This window comes from Gymnogyps californianus, chromosome 24, assembly GCF_018139145.2.
Source record: "Gymnogyps californianus isolate 813 chromosome 24, ASM1813914v2, whole genome shotgun sequence".
NCBI lineage: Eukaryota > Metazoa > Chordata > Aves > Accipitriformes > Cathartidae > Gymnogyps > Gymnogyps californianus.
The window spans coordinates 107852-125489 of NC_059494.1; the positions used below are offsets into that span (position 1 = coordinate 107852).

At 49.5% G+C, this 17638-nt stretch overlaps 1 protein-coding gene across 3 annotated transcripts in view; it reads right to left on the reverse strand.

Annotated features, from left to right (window-relative positions):
- CELF5 (CUGBP Elav-like family member 5) overlaps positions 1–17638 on the reverse strand; it is a 42184-nt gene that overhangs the window by 23938 nt on the left and 608 nt on the right. For all 3 annotated transcript variants that reach the window (XM_050910718.1, XM_050910717.1, XM_050910719.1), the window contains exon 2: positions 10231–10313. In XM_050910718.1, the coding sequence (XP_050766675.1) occupies positions 10231–10313 (83 nt within the window). The remainder of the gene's footprint in view (positions 1–10230; positions 10314–17638) is intronic.

The window sequence follows — 17638 nt, forward strand, 5'->3', positions numbered from 1 at the left end:
TATCAAAGGCCTCTCAAGCAGAGGTGCGAGCCTACAAATGCAAAGAGAGTCCACAGTTGCTTTAACTCAACAACATAGGTCCCAAGGCCTTGAGAAGTGTCCCTGTGGGGTCCTAAACTTTGTATACAGGTCTCAGACAAAGAGGTCTGTCCCCTGCAGGAACTCAACGCACAGAAAGGATGGTCAAGCTTTACCCCTTCCATTTGAGGGAGAGAGTAACAGGACAGCAGGGAGGACATGCTTCTAGCTTGCACAGCAAACTCTGGAAGTACAAATTCTTCTGGCCTCCAGTCATCATCTCAAGCTGCACAGTAATCAGAGAACACACCTGACTCTAAGAAAGCCGTATTTGTACATGCCCAGCTGGGCCCAGAATCCCACAGAGTCAGGATGTGCCTGCCTTAAATTCCAAGTGCCAAGTAGATGCACGTGCACAGACATGCTTGCCTTTACCACACAAGAACACAAACATATGTGAACACACATGTGGCACGGAGAACTTGAGCAAATGATTTATGAGCCTGTGCCTGCCTCACTAGCTGAGCTTTATTCTCCTCATTTAATTATTCAGCTGAGCATTATTATTCTTAATTTCTGAAGAATATCACATTAACATTTAGCACATGCTGTCAGGCCACCATGGGCCAAATGTCCCCCACCCCGAGTCCCTCACCCCCGCACTTCACGGTCCTTCCTGCCCGCTGCCAATGACAGACTAAGAGCTGTCAGCTCCATGACCCACTGGACTCAAGAAACCTTCTGGAGCCACATGCAGCAATGGACACCAGATGGGCAGCACATGGGAGGGGGCAAAGCTCCCACTGCCCCCCCTTCGGCTTCTCCCTCACATTTGCCCTCCTGGCTGGATGCACACCTTCCCTTTCCAAACAGCCATGCTTACCCTCCACAGCCCACAGCTCTCACAGACGATGTTTCTCTGTCTGCACTGCTCTCCTCCTCACAAGCACGCAGCCTTTGCTAGCTTGCTTTCTTTGGGGTTACTGGTGGGAATCAACTGGCAGCCTGATGGGGGCACAAAGCTATACTTACCACTGGAGTGTTACATGCTACAAAGCACAGCAGCCACATTTCCTGTGTAGCCCTCAGGGAGCAGTGACAAGATACCCGGTGGCAAGACAGTCACTGCAGCCCAGAGGAGCCTAGAGGTTTCTAGGGAAGAGGCAGGGGTGAGAGGCCTTGCTGGCGAGCATCTAGATTACATCCCATCCCATCCCCAGCATCTGATCAGCACAGAGAAACGGGGAACTGTGCTCTGTTTGGGCTTCCTCCCTGCTTTCAAGGAAATGCTCCCCCACCCTTGTAGCACTCTTGGGACCAAGGATCTAAGGAAAATTCCTGGCCCTGCTAAAGTCAGAGGAAGCTTTGCTATTCATTTCACCAAGGCCAAAATGCACCATTTCTCTCACCACACCCCCAAAAAACCCCTTCTGGAGGTGAACTAGCTCCCCACATTTACAGTGATGCCTAGCATGAGCTATCATCTCAGCAATCTGGTAGCCATGTTCTCCAAGGAGGAGGAGTGACCCCTAGCTCTTGCTTCCTCAGCTTTCAAACTGCAAAAGCTGGATAGAGGAAGAAAGCCCCCTGGGATGGCAGGGCAAGCCTCTCTATTAATTAGGAGTAAGTGATGTAAAATCGCCCCTCAGGTGCAATGCAGGGGAACCTCATAGCATTAAGAGGGTCAGAAGCAGAGAGTATGAAACACACAATGCAGGCTGGCTCCTCTGGGATGTCAGGAACCAAAAGGCATCCAAGGCCATTGGCAGAATTAGGTCCTGGGTTCTGAGGCTTTGCAAACTGTGGGCTGGTCCTCTTCTGGCCAGTTGAAAATGCCCTGCCTGAATGATCACAACCAGTTCTAGCTGTGCAGAGCACATAAATCTAAATGCTGATTTGCTCATTTGGATTCTGTTTCTGGTCAGGAATGCAAGCAGTGACGGATTGGTGCCAGTCTCAGTGCTCAAGTCTCCTGCTTGCATCTTTCCACTGACGTTTCAGTGTACCTCGGTCCTATCCAGAAGAACCATCCTTCCCTGAGAGAGGGGAGTTGTCTTGCACAGAAACATGAGCAACATTAGCACCAAGCACCATTCCAGTACAGCTCTAAAGGCTGCTTATGAATTCACCCCATCCAATCCCATTATGAAGGAGACAAGGATAGTTAGGGGTACTGTGTTCCAGGTGGAGGAATCAAGGCATGTGACAATGAAGGTCATGCAGGAAGTCTGTGGCAGAAGCAGGATGTGAAGCCCAGAGTCAAAACCACACAGCTCCTGCCTGCATGGCTAAGGCCGTCTCTTTTTGCATGAGCAAGGAAGATGTTGGAGGACTTCACCCAAATGCTTTGTGTCACCAAGAAGAGGACTTATAAACTCCAACTCCTCTCACAAGTTTCTTTGGGAGGTACTTTCCCTACCCCTAGCACAGAGGGCAAATCAGGCAGAGCCCGGAAGTCATCCTCCATTCCCCACTGAAGCTGAGTGCATGCAGGAATCAGCAAGCAGACATCCGAGCAGCGTGCAGGCCACAACACACATGGACTGGCTGCTTTGCCTCTTGGATTCTCTGCTGCGCTGTGTTCCTTCTCCCTTAACACAGTCAGACATCCTTGTCCCCACTGTAGCTAGTGCTGCTCTGGGAGGAAGGCAAGCAACTTATCTCCATGACTCAGAAAGCCTTTGGATCTCCCTGGTATCTCTATGGAAGTGACAGCACCATTACTGTGCATTAACATCAGACAACCAGCAGGGAGGCCAGCCCAACATAGCAATTACAGCCCCTATCATGTACATGACTGTTTGGCGGACACATTTACGTGTGGTCTCTCAGGACTCCATGGTCAGTCTGTCCTCATGGGGCTCCTTCCTTGATGTTTCAGGGCACTGCAGGGCACTGCATCAAGGAGGACATTAGATGATCCTCCTTGTTGCCCTGATCTCTTCTTGTCACTTGTGATCAGTGCCAATGAAGGTCAAAGGAGCTTTTAGATGAGAAAAGTGCCAACTTTCTCAAATCCTTTTCTACAGGTGCTAGGATAACAAGTTTTCCCCCAGAGGCAACAGGAAGAAAAATCCTGGGCCAAATTCAGGTGAGTACCTTTCGGTTTCAAGGGGGCTTTTCAGCAGTGCAAAGAGTAGTAGTATTCAGCCCCAAACTTCCTCCTGCTCCTCCCCACTCTTGCAAGACAGAGCTGAAGGAACTGAAAACCCCAAAAGCTCCCCTACCAAGTTTGTCCAGACCACAAGAGATCATTCTGGCCACCAGAAAGCCAGCTTGGTGCTCAGGCCCATAGTCCTGCATCAGCTGCAGGATCTTGCTTCAGCAGAGGCTGGGTCTTGCTGTCCTCGGCTTGCCCAAGGAGGCCCTAATCACAGGAGCCACTCCCAGCTCAAAGTAAGGTGGAAAGTGCTTAGCAGGCCTACAAAAAGCAGGAATAAGATGCTATGAGATGGGTCACCAAGTTACTCTGAGCAAGTGCAAGAAAGCTGCAGAGGGGAAAGCTGGGAGCACTGCCACACTCACCTGGCTGTGATCTTTCTGTCAGGCTGTTTGGAGAAGACATCCAACACCCATCTTTCCCTGTGCTCACTGGTGCACCACTGACCCTGCTTCACTGGACACCTGGTCCAGTGAACATGCTCAGGTGCTTCTCCGTGCCCAAGCAGGAGCCTCCAAGGACCTCAGCAAACCAGCAAAGCGCAGAGCGAGGGGCACAGGAAGCCTGAGCTGACAGACACAGCCAGGTCTGCAGAGGGCTTGCACAGGCCTCTCCCATGGATGTGCTGGAAGGTTAACACGCTGCGGTCGGTCTGGGCCTGACAGCCAGGGGTACTAGCAGTTCCTCCATGCGGCCATGCCCCCAGCTCTTCTCCCGCCATGGCAGGTTAATTAGAGCGGCTGGGGAAAGAGGTCTCTGCTAATTTAACAAGCTTTGGTGGCTGCGGACGGGGCCAAGCAGACGGCAGCAAGGACCCTCCGCCTCGGCTGCTGCACACAGGCCGAGTGCACCAGTTCCCATGGCAACCATTAACGGTCGGAGTGGTGCAAAACCTCCTGCAATAACGACAAGCCCGAAAATCCACTGAAAATGGGCCTGAGTCCCAGTGTCACCAGAAGAACCCCCTGAGCCATCTCTTCCCTGGGCTGAACAACAAAAGTTATGGCTGATATCAGATAAACTATTTCACTTTGGGGGCGCTCACAGACTGGAAGAGAGGCCCAGAGCGACTGCGGGATCTCCTTGGAGATATTCAAAACTCAGTTGGAGAAGGTCCTCAGTGATCTGATGTAGTTAGCCCTGCTTTGAGTGGGGTTTGACCAGAGACCCCAGAGGTCTCTTGCAACATAAATTATTCTGTGATTCTATATCCACATTCACAAACACTTGTGTGCATGCACACGTACCAAATGACCCTGGGGAGACAGGAATGCAGAGTCATGCTCAGGAGCATATGTGCCTTTGCAAAGATGAAGGTCTGTGTGGGTTGGTGCGCAGGTGCGTGGGTGAGTGTTTTCACGTGCACAGGTGAGCTCACCAGGAAACATGCCAGCTCTAGGAGACAAAAGTCTAAGCTGTGTGCTACAAGGAGATGCGAGTGCCCGGTTGTGCAAAGGGCAGCAATTTCTAGGGAGAAAGGGAGGCCCCTTGTGCACAGGACAGAGCCTGCGTGTGTGCATTTGGGCAGCATGTGGGAACGGGTGCTGATCTTTAATTTCATTATCCTTCCAGTTCCGTAGGCAGCAGGAGCCAATGTTTGCCTTGGCAGCTTGCTCTCCCCCTGCCTCTTCAGGGTATGTACTTCGTAGGGCTGCTGCCTTGCCTCAGCCCGTTAAGCCAAACCGCCACCAGCATAAGCATTTGCAATTGTCTCTGCAGTGAACAGGCACTTCTGTTGCTCCTTGCCCAGGGGCTGCTTTAGCCCAGTACCTTCATGTCCTGGTGCTGCCATTTCAATGAGACAGCCTCGACATGCTCTCCGTATTGCTACCTTCTACTGATAATGTTGCATGGCTCTCATGAATTTGCTGATATCGTCTATCAAACCTGCAGGATGGACACGGGAAAAATTTCTCCACCCTGCCCTGCCCAAAGGTTCAAACTGCAGAGGCCACCTCAAAGATTAACAACCAGAGTCCAGCTTCAGCCCCCAACCAAACATTCAGGGCCCCTACACCACTCCTCAGCATGTCTCCCCAGCTTTGCCAGCTGCAATATCCTGTAGTGTTCACATGAAGAAACTTTCAGAAATACTGGTCCAGGCTGGCTTCACACCAGCACTTGTACAAAAGAGAGGGGAAGGGAGAATGAGATGCTTTGACCTCTCTACCAAAACCCCTCCAGTCACCTGTGTTCCCTTATATCATCATGGGCTGTGGATCCTGACAGATGGCCCACGGTGAGCCCTTGCTCCTGGCAGCACAGGAGACAGCCTGCCCACAGGGATGCCCTCTGCTCAAGCTCTGCTGGGTCTCTGCATTAATCCTTGTGCCCAATCATCTGAGTTAGTGCTGCAGCATCTCAACCCCTGGTGCATTCCCAGAGTCTCTCTCTGCTCTAACGCTGCTGCTTTCTGTAATTTTCCATTCCTGTGTCCCTGCGTTCCCAAGCCGTCACTGCATCCATGAGTTCTCCCCCTGATGTAGGCACATTTCAGTACCCCCATCACTGCTCTTAAACTGCCCATATTCCCAGCTTGGATCAATACCAATTTCTGCCACTTACTTGCCTACCTTTCAGCAAGCCCTTCTTTGTTCTGCATAGAAATAAAACTGTAACTGTACCTTGCCAGAAGAATTACTTTTTTAAACCTCCCCCCCCTCCGCTTCCTCCCTCTATTCTTCTTCCCCTTCTTCTTCAGGAGCAATTTTATCTAATTTGCAGCTGTCTGGCTGCAAATGAAAAGAGACACAAAGCGTTTCTGCGAAATATTGAAAAGCTGGCTGCTTTTCCCTCAAATTTCACTTAGCGAGAGGCTTTAACTTGGTGTGTGATCACTGCGTGTCATTAATAACCTCTCCAATTCCTTTCAGAACTCAGCAAAGTGAAGGTACAATCACGAATCAAAGGCATGGGTTATTGAGATATAATATCGTTTCACCGAGCCAGGGAGGAGTGTGCCAGGGAGCGGGGAGAAGGTGAAACACTGCACTGCTAGGCTGGCTGGCAGCTGAAGAGGACACTAGATTTAGGAAGAAGCGTAAGGGCTTGATTCCCTCTCTGTTTTTCAGATCCAAAGATTTTGCCTCTGCTCAGCCTCCATGGGTTGTGTATCTTTCCCCAAGCCCTGTGGACTCAGGCCACAAAGGGAGCTGGTTTCTATTTTGTTCCTCAGGCAGATCTGTTTCCATCTCTGCTGAGCCTTTGGAGCCCGTCAAACTGCTTTATTGGGACTGAGTCAGACTTAATTGTGCAATTGCCCAGCCTGTCCTCAGGGAGCAAAACTGGGGAACAGGAAACAGGATCTTTGCACATGCAGGACGCAGAAAGTACGTCACAGCAGGGAGCAGGAGTGTGTCAGGCTGGCTAGGAGGTGGTGCTGGGCAGAGAACTGTCCACGATGCTGGCACTGTCTGTATGCCGCACAGCATGAGTTACTGTGAGCAAGGTGTGATGTGCTTCCCGATGTGCTTCCCGCTTGTCACGTGTACCGACTAGGGTGATGGGCAAACCTGTCTTGCTGCGTGCGAGCCCTTTGGCTGTGCTGAGGTTCACAGGTTGCTGTCCACATCTGAGGGCCCACACCACAGTGTGTGGAAACAGGCTCCCTGCCCACACAGCCACAAGGCAGGGCATTCTTCCTGCTTACCCCAGCTGACAGCAAGGGCATAGATACTTGGCATCCTTTTAAGCTCCTGAGTAAGCCTGGGTGATGAGACACTTCTAATTCACCGAGGATGCACTTTACCTCTCTGTTCTAGGAAGCTCCATCCTTCCTTCCCCAAAGGAAGATTCATGCATTTGTTACTTCCAGAATGCACTGATAGCAATTCACCAGCTCTGCAGGCAACAGAGGTGTTTTAGATAATACAATATACAGCTGACAGTCTTCTTGCTTTACACCCTGAGCACACTAGCCCTTACAAAAGGGGGTGAAAGCCAAAAATCTGTCTACCTTCGGAAAAAGATGCTAAGACTTACTGTCAAAAAATGAGCTTTTTTGAGTTTAAATTCTATTTAGCTACCATACATCCAACAGCCCTCAATTTAAAAATAAACAAGAATTTTGATCTCCCAAAAGGAGAACTTGCCAGAAATGCCATAAAAGCAAATAGAGACCATGGTGATTCCTATTGACTTATGTGGAAAACCTACAATATAAATATAAAACCTCAGGAAAGCTGCACTGCCCATATGGCCCTGCAGGAACAATGTGGCAGCATTCTTAGATGGGCTGACATTGTCAGCATCAGACCTGGAGGGCCTAAGCAATACCTCTATGGGCACAGGCCTACCCAGTGACAGACTTGGAAACCCAGAAGTCCAGCTCCAGCTGCCTGATCACAGCCTAAGGACCTATCAGAAACCACAGCAAAGCATTTCTGTAAGCCTGTCCTCACCAAATCCCCAGTCTAGACTAAGAAAGCCATCTGTCTCTACTCAGGTTCATGAACTGTTGAGATCAACCACTGGTCTCTGCATTGAGACCAACAAAGGAAGGTACTTGAGTACTTGTGGCATCTATGGTTGCTTTGCAATACAATGGCAAGTGTAGGATTACCAACAAGATCCTTTCTATGCCAGTTTGATCAATTGCTGTCTCTAAACATGCTGATGCTTGGTCATACATTCAGGTGACAGTTTGTGTCACCCTACACTGATGTCATACACTCTTAAATTTTCTTCCTGCTATTGCTATGTGCAATAAAGAGATAGTAAATGGGTAAAATGAACAAGAAATCGCTTGTTTACCAGACTACGGCCCATTTACTGAAATCCCAGCCGTGTGGTCCCGTACATTCTGTTCTCTGTCCTATGCTAGGGTCCTCACTGTATTTCTGGTGAGAGACTTTGCCACAGAGTTCATCAGAAGATGATCTAGCTGTGAATGTACAGAGATGAAATTCCATGGCCTTGTTCCCAAAACAGGGAAACAATCAGTTACCTAGGACTCCTGCCTCTGACTCATTTCCACAGTATTCTCTGTGATCAGCTGGGTCAGAGGGATGGGTGATACTATGCAGACACAAGCAAACCAGGCTAAGAAAACAGGGCTGAAAGCTACCTCAGGTCACCCAGCCCACGTCCATGCCAAGACCAACTCTATGCACATCAGGATGGAGGTCTGTTCCATTCTGGTAGTAACCATCTCTAAATGACCACTAAAATGACCAAAGAGAGAGAATCCTGCCTTCTTGGTCATTGAGGGACTTTCCAAAAGAGAGAATAAATGTGATGAAGTGGTGTATTGCCAGCCTGAAAATAGACAGCTCGAAATGCAGTACAGCTCTTCATCTTAATCCTGAAGCTTAATTACACCACATTGCTCATTAACTGTCTCCAGACAAACATGTTTGAAAGTACTCAGCTAGCACAGACTTCTTACTGTTCCCAAGCAGTTTCTTACACCTCCTTTAACATAAAAAGCCTTTAGATCACCACATCACAGATAAATTGCTGCTTTAAATACTACTCGATGCAGCACTCTATAACCACTGAGAGCACAAACAGTAGAGGACATAGCGAAACATGCAACAAATTCCCAACGCAGAGATTGCCTTGAATCCACTGAGCCTCACATGAATAACCTTTCAGAGTCCCTATACAGGTACCAGGTAGAGACATATCTGTCTTCTCCATTGTGTTACAGCACTGTACCATGACTCATCACGACTGCTCCTCCATCCTTTGACTTGTCCTTATAGACTATCAATTCTGCCCTGGACCAACACACACAGATTACACTGCTTTAGCCTGAAAGGCTGACCTTTTCCCCCTCACACAAAATTAACTCAAATAGTATTTGAGCACCTGGTTATCTGCACTCTTCCCCCTTGCTGCCCTGAGATAACCTGAAACAGTAAAGATCCTATTAAGTGGTAATTAAGTTACGTGCATTTTCCAGCCCTCAAATGCCAACACAGGCCCGTGCAAAAAGGGAGCACAGGTGAACAAATATGGAAAAGGATGTGTGCATGTGGAGGTCTTGAGGGGAGATGAGAGAGGTGAGGGAAGCTATTTGGACCTTTATGGGTTAAAGAGGAAATGTTATGGTTAAGAATTCCTAACCCCTCTCCAGAGACCCTTGGTTTACATTCATTATTCTGTTGCCTTGAGCACTCAGGGCCTCCTGTGAGCTTCTGTCTATAAGTACCCAACTCCTCCGCCTACTCACCTCCAAATGAATCCTTCCAACGTGCTTGATCAACCCCTTCAGCGCAGCAAGGGAACTGCCCAGTCAAAGCTCTCAAATCATACCAAAATGGGAATGGCAACAATTCAGAACTCCTTTCAGCTCACCAGCAGGTCCCAGGGAGGCAGAGGACTTCCCTGCAAGGAGGGACCTGTTCCACAGTGCCTGGCCTCCTGTGATCCCTACTGCACTTTGCTCCTAACACCAGCTGTGGAGCGAGCAGGACCCAGGAACAGACCACAGCTAGTTCAGCAGTCTTGGTCTCACCTATGTAACCCATTTCTCTTCCAAACAATGGGATGTGGCAAGCGTATTTTTTTCTTCTGAGAAGCTGATCCAACTCCGCCACTGCACTAGAAGTCATTTTGGGTCCTGCACAGAGCCACTCAACAAATTGTCCAGGCACCCTGCAGGGCAATGGCAGACTAGGAGCAGATGCACCAGAAGTTCTGCACGCCTGGAGGAAAAGGGCCTGGTACCTTGTCTTGTCTCTTGTCAGCTTTTCAGCATGCCCAGAGTGCAGGCTGGGCCGACGCACTTCACCCCAAAGCCCACAGCTCCCTAGTGACAGGGACAGGTAGCTGAAGATGTTCCATCACACCACTGAGACCAGCACGGAAATAGGCTTGGCTGGAGTTACATAGGGCAGCCTTGGCAAGGTGGAGAAAAGAGCAGCAGCTCTGTGAAGAGCAGCGCTGTGCTTTGGTTCCCATGTCCCTGTTCTAACGCCCAAACCACACTTCTCTTTCACAAGCAGGAAAATTAATCTAAGCCACTTCTCACCCTCCCTCCCTCCCATGACAATCCCCCGTTTGCCGGCCCATGGCATAAGGTCCAGGCACAATTCACTGGGACTTACCCCTGGCAAAGTCTTCTGTTCATGCAGTGCTGTCTGGGCTTTGATGGCAGAGTCTCTGGCACAGTACGTGAGGAACGCACAACCTGCAGTGGATACAGCAAGTGTCAAGTTAGGCATGCAATTGCAGATGCACATTGACACAACGTTCCTCTTTGGTAACAGCAGGTGACCGAAGTACAAGAACTACAGATGCTGCCCTGTTCCAGCAGACCTCCATCCCAACATTTCTGCTCAGGTACAGAGGAAGTGCCTAGGGCAGCCCTTGTGCGAGACCTGACCTTTTTACGGGGGGGGGGGGGGGGGGGGGGGGGGGGGGGGGGGGCACAGAGGGGGCGGCTTGCTAGTTAAAGGTGTAAATGTTATGTAATTTGGATGTGTCGAAGACTCTAGGGAAAAAGACAAAGAAACAACGTTAAAGGACTTGCAGGCCCCATCCAAGGTCTACTGAAGTCATGGAAAAGTGTCCCAGTGAATCAACTAGGTTTGAAACAGGTGTTGACCAAGGTGAGAAGCAACAGGAGAGCAAAATGCAAGCGAACATTGCCTGTGGGAGAAACAGCCCAAAACACAAGGATCAGAGGAGATGCAAGGACCAGTATGATTGTCGATTTAAAAAAAAAAAAGGGGGGGGGGGGGGGGGGGCAAGAAAAGAGGAAAAGCGTCTGGGATTTTAGGCTCATATGAAAGCTCCATCATCCAGACTCACAGAATCATGGAAAGCTACAGGAGAGGCCTGGCTTTCTGTGCCATACATACACCCATACCATGTGCACAAACACACACAAATATACATATGCACGACAAGGGAAATACAGAAAACAGCAAAGCATGATGCATTCTGCAAAGGCCAACTTAAGTAGCAAGATGAAAAGCACACAGAAAAGGCCAGATCCTGACATTCTTAGTCAAGATTTGACTCAACATCTTAGCCTAACACTGGAGCCAAGGGAGGAGGGGAGGAATTGTAGCCCCTCCAGGAAGAAGAGGGATCATCTTTGCGTGCTTTGATGCTAAGAACAATCAAATGAAACTAAGCAAAGGAAAAATTTGGCTGGTTATCAAGAAAACATTTCCTAGCAGAGAGAGATTTATTGGACTGTGGAATGATCTCCTCAGGGAAGTGCCTGGAGCTCCATCACTTGAGTTGTTTCAGATGAGGATGGGCAAAGCACTGGAGAATAGACTCAAATGCTAAAATGCATCTGACCCCCTCAATCATCCCCCTCCTATTCGCAGTGGCATTTCACATCCTAAGCAAAGGCAGGACATGTCCCTTCAACTTGTTGCTAAATGTCCATGTCTATATTGTTGTGCTGGGGCTGCAGATGCATTGTTATGGCCCAAACAGAGAGGCCTGTTCTTTTGCCCCCACGTTCTTGTGCCTGGCTTGGGGTACTCCAAAGCCGATTCAGCTCTCCATGGATCCAAAGGTGGATGCAGGATAGGGGCTGTCTGGATCTCTCCCCTCTGCCCCAGGGTGACTCCATGGTACACAACACTTCTAGGCCACGTGGAAGCCAGCTGCTCGGGGCAATCCCAACCCATGGCAACAAGATTGTGCTGTTCTTCCATCCCAACTCCAGTAAGCTGCTGCAGCTAAGCAAATCACATCTCTCCTCACAGCTCTTGCTAGGGAAAAAAAACCCTCCACAAACAGCACACAAGTATTAGATATCTCTAACAGGTAATTAAAGCTCCCTATTGCCCAGGTTTTGAACTGAGAATGCTGCACCAAGGCCAGACCTGGGATCACCGGATAATTTAACAAATGCAGTGAGGCCAGGAAGCATGCAGGTAACCTTCACTTCTCATGGCAAAGGCAGCTAGCTCTATTGTGGGGGGGAAGCACCGCTTTGCTTTTGCTCTCCCCTCGCAGACTGCTGTGATGTCAAGCATCAGGAAAAGCCTCAAAAGCACCTGTATAACCAGAGAGCCCAAACCCTATTTCTAACAGATTTGGAGGCCTGGTCACCAAAGTCCCAAACGCAGATGCTTGCCTGATTCCACCTGCTGCTCCAGTCTGCTACTTTGCAAGTCACACAAGACCTGTTCTAAGACAATCGGGGTCAGGTTTAGCACACAAAACTTGGAAGTGAGGAGTTGGGAATAAGCAATTTATTCCACTGAGAGCTTCAATGCATTGGTACCATGTCCATGTGCAATGAAGACACCACCCTTGCCTCAGGAGAATTAGCCATCAAACCTAAGAAAGCTAAGGATAGGAGAGGAATAAGTCTACACGAAGCCACCTGCTGAGTTAAGCACTCAAACCCAGTCCCCGAGTCCCAATTCCAGTGCTCAGGAACATCAAAACTGAGGTAATGCACACTGGCAGGCTCAAAAACCTCAGCCCATTGGAGGACAAGGATAAAATGAGGATTGGACAAAGGTGCACCATTTAGTGGGGATAAAGGAGAGATGCTTCTCACACAGGGATAGAGAGTTATTTTGCAAGGTACTGTCACCATGCCAGATCAGGGATTTGTAAAGCCCAGCAACACCTACATCCACCAGCACCAATCCAAAAAAGTGCCATGAATCCCCTCCCTAGAGCCCTCCAGTCCTTCTCTTCCCTACAGCAAAGGCAGCCCAAAATACTGTTCATCTTTTAGGTGCTCGGGTATCTGTACCAAGAGGTAGCAGCCTCTGGAGACAGAAGCATCCTGCAGCTATGGAGCCTGAAGATGCCTCACTCAAACCTCCTGCTTCACTCCCAGGGCAATCCTTGATGCTGCTCATCTTCTCAACGATGTGGATATTTGCTCAACAGCTTGTACTCCCTCCCTTCACTCAAGCATGAAACAGCACTTCGGCAGCCTCTAACAACAGGCTGTGTCTGGGCTGGACTGGGACAAGCAAGCCTACGAGCACAGGACAGCCCTGTCCACTGCTCCATCCCTGAGCTCTCCATGTCTCTAAGCCTTCAGGACATTCAGCTCATTCATTTCATCTCATTCCTGCTTCCCAAATGGCAGGAATGTGGGAGGCTGTACTGGCTGTGGAAAGGAGGGAGCTAAAGAGGTCAGCTAGGTCCTTTGGAAAACATGATTACTGTCCTCCACCCCCAGATGTTTTGGAGGTAGGATGCAGGAGTCAATGCTATTCTCTTTGCAAAGTCCTGGTCAGAAATACGGAAAGGGGTTTTGCAGAAACACTACAGTCTAAGCCTAACTGTGTAAACAAATATTTGGGAAAAAGGATCTTCCTTCCTGAAGAGACATTATCTCTTGCAAACTAACTCTTCAGCTGCTCCTTAGGATGCACCAAGTAAGTGAAGCACCAGGCATTTTCCACAGCCTCCCCTTGTCCCCTGCCTTCACCCAGATGCCTGAAGCTTACAGAAGTACCAGAGGCTCAAGGAAAGCCACGTTTTCCCAGCTAGGAAGGGCTTCCATGCTGTGACAGGACCCTGCTAACCAAGTCTTTCATGGGTTCTTCAGGCTCCTAAAACTCTGAGCCTTACAGAGTCACCCAGGGATCCACTCAACAGTGAGGAGATGTCCACAGAGGTGCAAAGGGGCCCGTCACTCTCACTAGGTTTTCTCACTTCCACATTTCCTGCTTTAGTTAACAACAAACTCAGGTCGACAGGCTTATGCCCCTTTGGGCACTTCTAACACGAAGTCAGTTATGCCTGCTGAGACATGGGACATGGTGTTAAAAAGTGCTCAGGGTGTTAAAAAGTGCCGGCCTTGAAGGCCCCAGGCACCCGGCCAACCAGGTGGTGTTGATGATCCAGTCACAGAACAGGGAAGCATAACAGCACCCAGAGCACTGTCTATAAAATCAAGCCGTTACAAGTCCTAAATGGGGGAACTTGGACCAGAGCTGCTGCTGGAGCGTGAGAGCCGTGACCACTGGTGGCCAGGGACACCTCCACCATCATCTGCTTCCTCCAAGGACTGAGTGACTTGTCTTCTTTTATATGACTTTCGAGTCTAGATTATGATTGTTATATTGATACAGCAAACCATGTATTAAAATCTGACCTGATCTGCAGGGGGTCCAGGTGATTAGAAATCATAAGTTAAGTTGTAGTATAAATTCTGTATTATGCTACTTCTAGATTGTACTGTAGTGATTCTGCTTGTAGAAATCCTATGCCATTCTAATCATAAATTCTGTGCTCTACTAATGATAAAATTCTGTTAAGAAAATAAAGCTTTAAGTGTAACTATGACTTAGTGCCATCATCATTCTGCCAAGGATCCCTAAAAGAACCTGTATGTCCCCTTAGTGTTGGGTGACACCACCCTACTCCCACTGTAAGCAGAACCCAGCCTAGTTCCACTTCCAAGAGACTGCAGCAAAAAAAAAAAAAAAAAAAAAAAAAAAAAAAAAAGATATTCTGTGCCTGATCCTCCCTACAAACCACACATTGACTCTGGGATTTACAGTCCCTTCAGATCCTAAACATTACTCCAGACATCAGCAGTCTAAAGCCTTGAGCAAGAAAAGGCTGTCAGTTTGCAGAAGAGAGGGGTCTCTAGATTCAGCTTAGCATGAGAAATCACATCAAATACTTCAGCAGGGCAAGCATGGAGTCAGCGGGGAGCTTATCTACAAGCCTGCAGAAGCTGAGTCAAAACTCAGCTGCCAGTGAGGCAAGTTAGGCTGAGGTTGTTATTGCCTCCTTGCCCTTTGGAAAAGCCACCCACCTGTCCACACACTGTATTATGCTTCTCCACACGCCCTGCGAGAGGGCTGCTCCTGTCCCTGCCACTCCCCTGCGGTTCAGTTTAGTATCTCACACTCCAGAATCTCTCCACTTTCCCTACCACGGGCACTGCTAGGAAGCCCATCCAGGAGAGCATAGCTGACACTCATGGAGGAACTGCCTTCTGCCCAATCCTTGAACACAAGGCCAAAAATTTCCACTTGATTCTCCCTGCTCGGTCTCCTCTGACCCATTCCAAAAGCCTGTTCAAATGCCTCCCCGCTCTTCCTATGAAAATATTAGCTTTAAGACAAACACTGCCATTAACATGCAAACGTATCTGTGATTAACATAAATAGAAAAACTGCCTCATGAATAATATTAGGAGGCTGGAACAGTATCAACTACCAGTAGTCAGGTTGCCGAGACATGAATAGTCAGGCACTAATAAAGCCATTTCATAACGGTGCTTATGTTTCTAGCAGGCCTGTAAGATCCTCCTGTGCCTCCAGTGAATTCATCAGTTCTCAGCACCTGTACAGGACAGTCCTAGCTAGCTCTTGGGCTCTCAGACTCTGCAGCCCAATTCACACCCTCCTGCCCCTGGCAGGTCTTTTCCACCCTTCCTTCCTCCCTGGGGGCAGAGGCAGCTGCTCAGCTCCATGTCAAGCTGCAAGGGATTGCAAGAGGAGCTACTGGGCTTTACCAGCAGTGCTGGCTTCTCACACAACTGCTTCTCCCCATCTAGGGAAAGAAAGGGAAAAAGCAGATGGAAGCCGCATGTGAGCTGTCAATTGGATCTCGCTGCAGATCAGGGAACATGGGGAGAGAAAACCGAATCTGCTGTTACAACTGCCCCAGAAAGATTATGGCTTCTGTATGGTGCAGGAATGAGTGCATAGTCATCCAGATTTGCCAAAGCCTTCCCCTGATCTGGGGCTGTGAAGCCCTGGCCAGCTCCTGGGACAGTGCTTCAGGCCGCTGCGACTTCTGGGTCAGGTCTGGCACCTTCCAGGCCTGCTGATGCTAACGGGAGCAGGGGCTCCTCACCAGGTTGGCCTTCTTGCATGCAGCCTAAGCTAGTGCAGCCAGACCTGATAAGATGGGAGGGGAAGGCTGGGGTCAGGGTTGGCTGGATTGTGGGTCTAATTTCTTCACTGCACGCTAAACCCCACCCGCATCCTTGTGGAGGAATGACTACTTTGGAGAGGTATATTGCCTATTCCCAAACCAGGCTGAGGGTCTAGGAACCTCCAGGTTCCAGGAAAGGAATCCCAACCTTTCACTTTGTACAAAACGGGGGGGGGGGGGGGGGGGGGGGGGGGGGGGGGGGGGGGGGGGGGGGGGGGGGGGGAGCGGAGGGAACTGAAGGTGTGTGGAAATGACTGTACAATAGCCACCAGAAGAACCTACACATCTCAACAGCCTTTTCCGGACAGAACAGAGCACCAACAGCCCCTGACCAACACCTGCATCTGCTCAAAAACGTCAAAACCAAAGGGATATATTTATTTTGCTGCAGGAATCCAACATTTAGCAGCAAGTTAATGTCACACAGATCTGGCTAGTATCAGTGCTGCCCCCTCTAATTTCCATATCTAAGTGGCAGATCCCTAGAATCTGTTGCCTGCCTGGAACCTGACCTCAGACCACACAGTCTATATTTAATATGTCAACTGACATGAAATGTGCAATTGCCTCTTGCCTCAGGCCCATTCTCCTCCTCACTGGGTTTGAAACCTGGCGACTCACTGTCAGATGGTAGCAGGTTTGGACTCAGTCCCTTGCACACATAGACACACAAGCACATAGCGTTTTGGTTCTGAAGTCCCAACCAGGCATATTTCTTCACCTAAATCCAAGCCAGCCCAGCTCCCACAGGCTTCCATGAGGAAGTGTTTTCCTTTTGTGCTGGGGTTAGATTTGGCCTTTTGTTTGAAAATAAACTTATTTTTCTGTTGTCCCCTTCCCTCTCTCTTCAGTCTAGAACGGTTCGAGTTGCCACAGCACTCAGTTTTTCTTACCTTGCCTAAATCTGAAACCAGAGGCATCAGGACTGAACGCAACTACACTCCTTCCAGCACGCACCAACACACGACCCCATCACGAATCGTTTTAGGGCACAGGGGCCCAGCCTGAGCACTGACAGCTTTCAAAGTACTTACTGTAGGTTCGCTGCAGGCTTGCTCTACATGTGCCAGGGAGTGGTGCTGCGATCGCTCTCTCAGATCTCACAGCAAACGGGCTCTGTGAACTCCCATTCATAGCTGGAGCTGTGGTGATCACAAGATCCCAAACACCTGCTGGGGGTGGGCTAGAACTGCTCCACAGAAGGGAGCTGACATCCTGAACGTGACAGCTTTTCAAAATACAGCTTTCAAATACAACAGTAAGTGCAGCTAAACAAGCCTCCTCAAACTTTTTAGCATCCGCTAAAGGTCTTTCAGCAAAGACAAACCCCTCATCTATCCCAATCTATCATCAAGAAGGCCCCTCATCTATCCCAAACACGACTGGCAACAGCAGATTTGCGGCCGACGTTCTTTGTTACGCGGATTTTAAAACTGTAGCACCGTATTCCTGCCTGCGAGGAGGTCCAAGACCAAAGGGAGGACGGCTGGCCGCTCACCGAGGGCTCCCGCTTCAGCCCTAGCTGCCGCGACCTGCAGCAGCCTCAGCCTGCCCCACTCTGCGCGTCGGCGCCTTTGTCACAGCACCCCACGCACCGGCGCGACCGGCGCCAGGCCCCGG